We start from the raw sequence: 9,889 nt of genomic DNA, 5'->3' as shown, positions 1-9,889 counted from the left end.
TAATTTCTTGGTTAATCTTACTTAGACAACTTATCATATGTCAAAATCTCTTGGATTTATGATTTTAATTTTTGGTAATTCGGACACTCATTGTTCTACTCAAGGCTCTAAAAGACGTTGCACACTAGTCAGGCGGCGGACTAAGGCCTAGCGCTTAGGCGGCTAGGCAGACCAGGCGGATTTAATAAATTTATTATATATCACATAAATAAGTGCTTGTTTATATTTAAAAAATACATAATTTTATTGAGATACATAAACTACAAAATAGAATGACATATAGATTATAATGTATTAGAACATAATTAAACCATGGAGAATAAGCATATAATGTGTGTTCATCTAAGTATTTAACAAATCTCTTTTATGAAAAAAGATAAAAGGTAAATGAAAGTTATCTATTTTCTGTTTAAGTAAAGCGACCTAAGCAGGTGTCTAGATTGGTCTGGAGGGCTAAGCGGGCGCCTAGGCGGTCTAGGCGGGTGCTTAAGTAGTTTTAGGGTCATTTCATAACTTTCAAACACCTAGAGATTAATCGGAGCGGTAACTAGTCGCCTAGCGCCTAAGCGGAAATTTTTAGAACATTGATTCTACTAACTTAATATGCAATATTTGCCGTGCAACTGCCGGTTCTGAATCCACATGGCTTAGGTTTCGAGGACTCTCCCAAAACTGAAATAATTTTTAATACTTATTATTTGTCAATTTAATTGAAATCCATGTGGTTTTAGGCTTAAGAACAAAAGTAAGAAAACAAATGACATGGCTTACTTTATGTTTTGGTGAATTTGTTCAGTTTTCTTCCTCGTCAAGTAATTAGATATGAAAACAAATTTTGACTCGTGGGTCAACAAAAAGGAGCCTATCCATAGAAGTGGAAGTGACCATTTGGAAAATCTGTCTTTTTATTAAAAGACAATTTAATATCTTGGGCAAAGATTGTATCATTTCCGTTTGAATTTGATCAAAATTTTCTTCATAATTAGTCATTTGATTTAAATTAAATTAAATTTGCAACAAGTACTAGCAAGCAAATCTTGATATATATATTGATCTATCTCCAACCATTGTCTCTACTTCTATAGCATCAACAAAACTCCTACCAAATATTTTCTGTTTCATCAACAAATGGAGAAAAGAAGCTCAACCCCAAGATATGGAAACCTCGTAACGATTCTCAGTATAGACGGGGGAGGAATTAGAGGGATCATCCCTGGTGTTCTTCTCACTTACCTTGAATCTGAACTTCAGGTAACAAATTAAGAATATTCCGCACTCTAATCTAAAGGCTCGTTCGGTAGCACTTTCATTTTAGATATAAAAACTTTTACATAACTACATTGCTTATGGAATGGTATTAATTATTATTACGTAGAAACTAGATGGTGAAGATGCAAGGCTTGCAGATTATTTTGACGTCATTTCTGGGACAAGTACAGGCGGTCTAATTGCGACCATGTTAGTAGCTCCAAACGAAAACAACAGACCATTATTCGCTGCAAAAGACATTGTCCCATTTTACCATTCCCACTGCCCTAAAATTTTCCCACAATCAAGGTAATATCGTTAAAATTAATAACATTGGAAAATGTATCTTGTACGTGTTTATCAACGAAAATGTTTATGTTGCTAAATTGTCAGTCTGAACGGTTGATCAAATTGATTATATTTGACATGCTGACAACATAGATCGAGCAAAATAACATTATTACGGAGGAACAATTTTAGCTAGACACATGTTATAGTATTCATGCTAACAAAAGTTAATTAATTAACGCTCTTTTTTTGCTCTTGGCTTCTCATGAACTAGTGGACTTTGTGCCACAGTTAAAGATCTAGTGAAAGCTCTAACAGGACCAAAGTATGATGGAAAGTATTTGCACAAGCTTGTAAGAGAGATAATAGGAGACAAAAGGTTGGACCAAACCTTGACGAACCTGGTTGTCCCAACTTTTGACATCAAGATACTTCTGCCTGTCATATTTTCGTCTTATCAGGTTGATTTACTCAATATACATACATACATACATACATATATATATATTAACTAATTAATTATATGAGAATTCAACAATTTCATGAGCCAACTAATCATTAGTAAGCTAAGTGCTATTCTCATGATCAAGGTGTCAAGTCGTCCAGTGCTGAATGCTAGACTTTCAGACATTTGCATTGGTACCTCAGCAGCACCAACTTACCTTCCTGCATACTATTTTGAGAACAAGGATCAACAAGGAGAATCCAAAGAGTTCAACCTCATCGATGGTGGCATAGCCGCGAATAATCCGGTGATGCTCTTGCACAATAATTTGCAGAATGTAAAGTTTGCATGATAAGAAAAATCCCTAATTTGATCTACATCTATTATAACCAATGCAACTTAAGTAAGAGTGGTGTTCCGTTGTCACGCTGTCTAACAATATTAAGCATATGGAATGGACACTTTTTCAAATTAATTTTGTTTGTATATAGGTTAGATTCACAATCTAACAATACAAACTTTATTTTAGCAATTTAAATATGATAAGAGAATATTATCGAACTAGAAAGAGATATATAGTCATGTATGTTTTGACGCTTGATAAGTTGTTATTCAAATTTGGCGAGTGTTGCATTGTTGATAAAATTATTTGTGTTGCTTGCCTTTACATATAATTGCAGTCATTGATTGCCATTAGTGAAGTGATAAAACAAATTACGAGCCAGAATCAAGATTACTTGGAGATTGAGCCAAAGGACTTGTATGATCGTTTCCTACTGATTTCACTGGGAACGGGTTCGGACAGGAGTGAACTCAAATACAATGCCAAGAAAGCTTCAAAATGGAATGTTATAAGCTGGTTGTACACTAATGGGTCAACTCCTTTGTTGGATTGCTTTGATGAAGCAACTTGCGATATGGTTGATTACCATAACTCTGCGGTTTTCCAAGCTCTCCGTTCCGAACAGAACTACCTCAGAATTGACGTAAGTTTGAAATATCTGATTAAAAACGAAAAACGAAAAACGAAATGGTATCAAACGAGCCTATAATTATATATATAAATGATTTACAGTGTAATTTGTTGTTGAATATTGGGTAAATAGGAGGACACACTAGAGGGAGATGTAGCTTCAGTTGATAAAGCTACACGGGAAAACTTAGAAAATCTAGTGGAAGTGGGAAACAAATTACTCAAGAAACCAGTTTGTCGCGTGAATTTGGATACTTGTCTCTATGAACCAGTTGAAGATGAGGGCGCAAATGAAGAAGCACTTCAGAGGTAACCACAAATTTAACATTGGGATTGTTTGCAAATAACCCCTTTCAAAATTTTATTTTACAATAGAAAACATTTGATCACTGTTATTTTTCTTCAATGGTCGGTAGCACTGAGTGGTATAATGACTGACTGTGATTGAAAATAGAAGAGCTAACATTTGTGAAAAATTAAATCTAACGGCTAAAATACTTGTAGCATTGAAGTAAAGAGAATCCCTTGAAATGTACTATCATTAATTACACTACGAGTATTTTTCATAGTTTGATCCTTAAAGTATTTCTCACTAATTTTATTGAAAGAAGTGATTTTCACATATTTTTTTCTTACACATTCATGATCATTAATTCGGTTTGATTTATTTAATTCGATAACTACAAGTAAAGATAAGTGCAGAGAAACCAGAAAAAAAGAGAGAATCACTTTTAGGTGTCTGCTATTTTACTGAATTTTTTAGTCATGGACTCGTCATCATCGTCTGCGTGCTTGTAGGTTTGCAAAGTTACTGTCGGATGAAAAGAAGCTTCGGGAGTCAAAATCATCACAGTAAATTGTATATTTTGTATAGAATCATTTAAAAAAAATAAATTGCAAATTTAGGTTCAATTTGGGATTGCTGTAATTTTTTCTTTCTTAAATTACTTTTGTTGTATTTTAAAAATAATTAATTGAAAAATAAAGCAGTTGAGCATTTAATAATTATTTTTAAAAGTAATGTAAGTATGAAAAACAATGTAAAAGAATTTAGTAAATTTTAAACTAAAAGTGCTATAATTGTATATAATGAATAAAATGGACATGGAAGTGTGAGCGATGACGACAACAACAGTGGCGAAGACAATGTTTGTGACGGTGGTGGTGGTGGTTCCGGTAAGAAGAGGTGTGGGTTGGGTATGGTTGTGGTGGTGGTGCAATTGTGTGTGTGTGTGTTGGGGGGGGGGGGGAACGTGGTGGTGGCGCGGTTGTGGTGGTGGCAACACTGGTGATGGTAATGGCCATGGCGGTGGAAGAGGTTAGGGTAGGTAGTGGTGGTCACTTTGTTCCCCAAGGATAAAATGTGTCTAAAATGATAATTAATGTCATATTTTAAAATTAATGAGTGTATTATAAAAATTAAAAATATTCATTAAAAGACTGAACTCCTATTTTTGTTAAAACAACTTTTAAACGCAACCTACAAGCAGGAGGCCATTGCTTTTAAAATAAGTAGTATATTTTATTTTTACCAATCACTTTTTTGCTGCTTAACTTCAAAATAAAACGGTTAAAAAAAAAAAAGACATGTCAAAGTGGGGCTTAGAATAATAATCATCCACAGCAGCCTCTATTACACAAACAAGGGGTGAGGCTCCAACTGTGTCTTCGTTCTTCAAGCTGGATGGAAGCTAATTGTATTTTAGCCTTTTGTTTGAATGAAATTTCATAATATTTATCTTTTTCCAGCAGAACATAAACAAGCGAATATTCTTTGGTGGCCTGAACCATAGGATACTCTAGGCATTTTCACGATTAGATCTCAGTTTTTGACCATTTTATCAATAGATCTAACGGTCAAAATTTTCGGAGCATCCGATACACAATGGCGCCATAGAAAATCCCAAAATCAAACCTTTTCCCGCGTATCGACGTACCTCAAAGCTTACAAACAAAAAAATAGAGAGAGAGAGAGAGAGAATTCCAGGAACTAAAATCAATCCAACCATCCAACAAGCACTTTATTCCTCTTTAGAATAACCAGCAATGTTTTATTAATGGCTGCTTTTTTCAGACATAAATCACCATACGATGATAATGTACAACAACAGCCAGTGTAAGTGTAAACAAGAAACTCTACCGTATCCTTACATCTGTTTCAACTACGCGTCTGTTTGTCTGCCTAAATTGGAAACTCTTTATGCATAAATTGAATTAAATAATAAGCAAAATTCAATTATACATAGCTACAAAACCGGCTACAATACAAACTAAGCGAATATCTGCTGTATGACTGTCTCCGCATTTCCGTTGTACTGTGCAAGAAGATGGATAGCATCAGCCCTGGGCAAAGCTAGAAATTCCTGCAACCATCCACAACAGTATGATTTGTTTAAGTGAACCAACCGGTGTTTGAACTTAGAAGATGTGGTTTATATTAAAAGAGACGAATATTATAGTCTAGTCGCAGTCAAAAGTATATTTACGCAAGTGCAAATAGTGGGATTGGATTATAAGAAAGGAAAACTAACGAAAAGTTCAAAAAAACTTCCTTTCTAATGAAAAGCCCTTTTTAAAGGTATAGTGAATAGTACCAGGAAAAGGTATAAATGTGGTTTTTCGTTAAAAGTGAACAGTACCATAAGTGTTTTGTTAAACCTCCCTTATAAGAAATCTTAGCCATACGGCTGACTGAACACGGTAGTGACAACAACGTGCAACAGATAGATATCTATAGATGCTTAATCATTGATGAGCCCAAGGAAATGAAACTGTCACGTTCGTCAAAAGGGAAAATTCACTACGTATAAAATTGAATATGCTTCCACATGCAACAATTTAGAACTATATAGATGTGTACGTTCAGTTCATAAAACTCACCATTACTTTTAGTATTGCATTTTCATCACACACAACATCTCTAGATGACACTTGAGTCAGGCTGCTACCATCTTCCACCATCCTGGTGCTTGAAGATACTGTAACTTGGGAAGACCCATTAGAGCAACTATCTGCATTTGACTTCGATGCAGCGGCGGCAGCTAGCGAAGGAGTATTAACTTCTTTCAAGGAATCAATCTTTAATAGACTTTCAAAGTGGTCTTTGCACATTTGAAGTTTAAACCACTCATTATGTGTGTGAACAGTTGCTCTCATTATTTTCATAAGCTGCGGCTCATCAATGCCAAGCCTCCTCCCAATTGCAACCTATCCCAGACAGAAGCAAATGTTTACTTCTTACTTATGGCATGGTACATTGTATAAATTACATTGAAGACTATATCCAGAGACCAAAACAATTTCATGGTAGTTATCTTATAAACCTAGAAGAAACGAAGTTCAACAGCGAGCACTATTTGCAACCTTAAAGCTCTTTTTTGAGTACAGAATAAAGGATAAAAACAAGAACTGAAATGATTGATAAATATAAAGCATCTGCAGTTCCTATTAACGTGAATTATGACACCAAGTCATGGCATACCTGGAGTGAAGTTGCAAGAGCATGCAAGGGCAAGCCTTTCCCAAGTGCATCTTCACTAGGTTGGAGCAGTGCTAACAAAGTCTCCTTCAAGGGTTTCAGTAAAGCAGGATCACTTGCAGCTAAAGGACCTAAATGACAGCATGCAACCTTCAAAGCACTAGAATGATCGCCAGAGCTTACAAGCTTAAGGAATTCAACCTACAGTTGGTGAAAATATCAGAATGTAAAGTTTTGTATAATACTGTATGATTTACAACCATTACTTCAACACAGCTATTTATAATACATGAGCTAAGTACCTGCTTAAGTTGGAAGAGCAAAACAGGATTTTGTACAAAAAAATTTGGGTCCATAGAATTAACTTCTTCCACAACCTCCGCAGCCATTCCTTTGCTAGCTAGTTCCTTCATCCCAAGCAGAATCTCATATTTATCGTCCAAACTGTTAACGCCTAAACTTAAGCATTCTGAAGCCTGCAAAGCAACAACATTGTCAAATCACAACCAATACACTAACCATTACTACCGCTGCTACATAATAAGTAATTCGAACAATACAGAACCTGATGTTCCCTTGATGAATACGTATTGGAAACCAGGTCAGTTGTGCTAAGCTGTTTAGAGTCTTTACTCATCTCATTACAGGAAATGCCAGAAGTAAAATCAAGATCATCTTGTCTTCCCCTCCATCGCTTGCGTTTACTTCTTTCCACAGGTGCACTGGGTCTTCTTTGTGAAACTCTCAGTTTATCAGGCTGATGTGATCCACTGGTGCTACAATCTTCATTATTGCTTGATGGCTCACAAACATAACGCATTTCAATATCCATTCCTTGCATGCTAGTCGCATCAGAACTCTTTCCAGGGGAACCACCTAGGTTATCATTACTCACGGAAATCTCACCATCAGAATGTTTGCTGGCACCATAATCCACCTCATGAGAACAGTCTCTTGACGGAGAATGCCCAATCACCGGTTGATCAACTTTCAAGGATTTGGAAAGGCTTTGCACCCCAGACACTACGTTGGATAGGTAGTTCAGTAGTAGTCAGAGTCTGACAAGTTAAAATGATAAAAACAAGCGCACACACTCACTCAACAAAACATTAGAAGATAAGGATGAGAGAAAAAAGTTCATAAGTTTCACCATCAGAAGTTGCAAAACCAGAATCCACAATGCCCCTGTAAATGCAATACTCACGAACCAGCTCATCGAGCATGGTAACATCAAATCTCATTCTACATAACTCATTCTGCAGTATATAAGCACAAGTTTCAATATTAGCGCACTCAAAATATTCAAACCAACCATATATGACATTTCAAACAACCTTATAAACGATTTACAGGATTTATGAGTAGGAAGATAATGTGCATTGGCATCATTAGGTGCACTCTCTCAGGGAAGCAATAGCATGCAAGCATTGTGCACAAGGCCAAAATCAGTTCTACCCCTATAATAAACAGATCAGTCCCCACTCCTTAAATACGCATTTTTCATTCATACATACAACTAACAGTATGCTTCTTGTTCTTTTAATTATATGTAACAATGTATGTCTAGCATAAAAATTAAGAGGTATGAACCTACATGGCAAAAGAAAAGGCCTCCATACATCACCACTTTCCTACGAAATATGAACTTGATGAATGTAATACATAAATAAATCAAATTTGAGGTAATTATAATTATAAGTACATCAGTAAGCAATTAATAACCTGAAACGCCTGAAATAAATCACCCTTGGAAAATCTTAAACTATCTACTGCTCCCTGTCTTGTGAGCTCTACAGCATGTGCCAGAGCTTGAATGTCCACCTGGTTTTCCAATACAAGAATGAAATCAATAAAGACATGCTTAGCAGTGTAATTGATGGTTTTATTAATTGATTTTCTAACACATGAATACAGGGAAAATATATGTGGATACATGTATCACCCTTAAGATGCTGACCCATATGATAATTCTACTTTTACCTCCTGTAACACCTACGAAAAAATGTTCAAATTGTAGATAAACTCACCTCATCAAAAGGAGGTGCTTCAAACAGGCTCTCCTGGGGTGCTGCAGGGGCATCACGCTCCTCTAGAAGCAACCTACGAGTAAGATCTGAAATAGGCGACGAAATTCCTTGACGAAAACAAAAGCCCTTGTGGATGCTGCATAAGACAGGGGTAACTTTAAAAGATAACTACAACGATTCTAGTGCCTGTGCTGCATCCCCACAAAGAGGTACTCAATCACTCACTCACACCCAATAAACATAATAATATTGATTGCAAGCAACTAAACCAAAGTGAAAGAGGCAACACCTTATTAAATATCTCAGTGTCATCGAGAAGACCGGATCGTAAGCATGTAAATAGGCTCTCAAGACAGTGGAAACTAATCCCGCAATGTCAAACCTCCTCCTTTCAGACCACTGAAAAACATAAAGCAAACATCCATTTACCTCAGTCTGCACGTATAGTATAGGAGGAAAAAAAAAAAAAGAATAATTCGTAGCTGCGTATACAATACACATAGTATCCCACCTCGGTTGCTACAGGAGAAGATTGGTCTTCTTTGTCATATATAAAAGCAAGAAGAACATGCTTGAATTCCTCATATGCTTCCTTAAATTGCAATAAAACCATCCATAAGAATCCATAATCGAACCGACAGAAGCAACCAGCGTCAAACATTTAGTAAAACAGCACAAACCCAGTTTCTATATTTGCTCAATTTTGAGAGAAACATTATATAGAGCTATAGCAAACATTTCGTCTCCTAGTAGTGAATTCCCTTACAAGCTTAGCGAAAGCAACAAATTTTACGAGGCTCAACGCAAAGAACTAAGTTTTTAAGTACCGGATAAGCGTCGAGGGCACACGGAGCAAGAGCATTCCTCAAGCAATTGATTGCAGAGTCGCGATCCTCTGCGGTTCCTCTCCTCAACAGCTCAATAAACCTCTTCAAAAGAAATGGCCAAAAGTTAATAATTCGAAAAATAAAACCCTAGAAACTGCAATTGACAACATTTTCCAGCGTTTTCTCGGCAGCCAAACAGGTGGAATACCTGTTTCTGCAAGCGGAAGAGGAGCCTGTGATCGTCGAGAATGAAAGGGGCGTGGGAGCGGAGGAGACCGATGGCGGCGTCAATGTGACCCGCCTCCAGCGACCGCCTGATCTGACGAATGATCAATCTCGAGTGGTACGACGAGGAGGAGATAGAGGAGGGGGAAGAGGAAGAGGAAGGGGACGGCGACGTCGTAAAGGCGGAGTCATCGTCTTCGACTAGCTTCTCCGATTTGGCGAAATCGATAACGAGAGCGTCTAGAGCTTCCCAGTTAATTGAGGTCGAGTCCATTTTTTGGAATTTTCCGGGAAAATTTTGGACTGTTTGGTTGGAAGGAAAATGTCTAGAGAGGGAGAGCGAGGTGGAGGCGCAGAGGGGAAAATAGTCTCTGAATC

General features: G+C 36.8%; 2 protein-coding genes across 2 annotated transcripts; one reads left to right on the top strand and one right to left on the bottom strand.

Annotated features, from left to right (window-relative positions):
* The first annotated feature begins 1,066 nt into the window (after positions 1–1,066).
* On the top strand, positions 1,067–3,944 carry LOC137748723 (patatin-like protein 3). Its single transcript, XM_068488899.2, has 7 exons — positions 1,067–1,251; positions 1,376–1,557; positions 1,811–1,997; positions 2,127–2,288; positions 2,662–2,967; positions 3,088–3,263; positions 3,753–3,944. Exons 1-7 carry the CDS (start codon positions 1,129–1,131, stop codon positions 3,808–3,810), a joined length of 1,194 nt encoding a protein of 397 aa, XP_068345000.2. The 5' UTR covers positions 1,067–1,128; the 3' UTR covers positions 3,811–3,944.
* A 1,001-nt stretch (positions 3,945–4,945) lies between these two features.
* On the bottom strand, positions 4,946–9,889 carry LOC137747496 (uncharacterized). The gene is made up of 12 exons (XM_068487618.2): positions 9,495–9,889; positions 9,287–9,388; positions 8,971–9,051; positions 8,749–8,858; positions 8,460–8,595; positions 8,155–8,253; positions 7,583–7,688; positions 6,998–7,455; positions 6,735–6,908; positions 6,436–6,633; positions 5,835–6,161; positions 4,946–5,317 (listed from the first exon to the last, which is right to left on the bottom strand). The coding sequence occupies exons 1-12, from the start codon at positions 9,783–9,785 to the stop codon at positions 5,225–5,227; spliced, it is 2,175 nt and encodes a 724-aa protein (XP_068343719.2). The 5' UTR covers positions 9,786–9,889; the 3' UTR covers positions 4,946–5,224.

The sequence above is a fragment of the Pyrus communis genome, chromosome 2, assembly GCF_041283825.1.
Source record: "Pyrus communis isolate YQ-2024b chromosome 2, ASM4128382v1, whole genome shotgun sequence".
In the NCBI taxonomy this organism is placed as follows: Eukaryota; Viridiplantae; Streptophyta; class Magnoliopsida; order Rosales; family Rosaceae; genus Pyrus; species Pyrus communis.
Note: the sequence above shows the minus strand (reverse complement) of the source record. Positions and strands in the feature narration are given on the sequence as shown.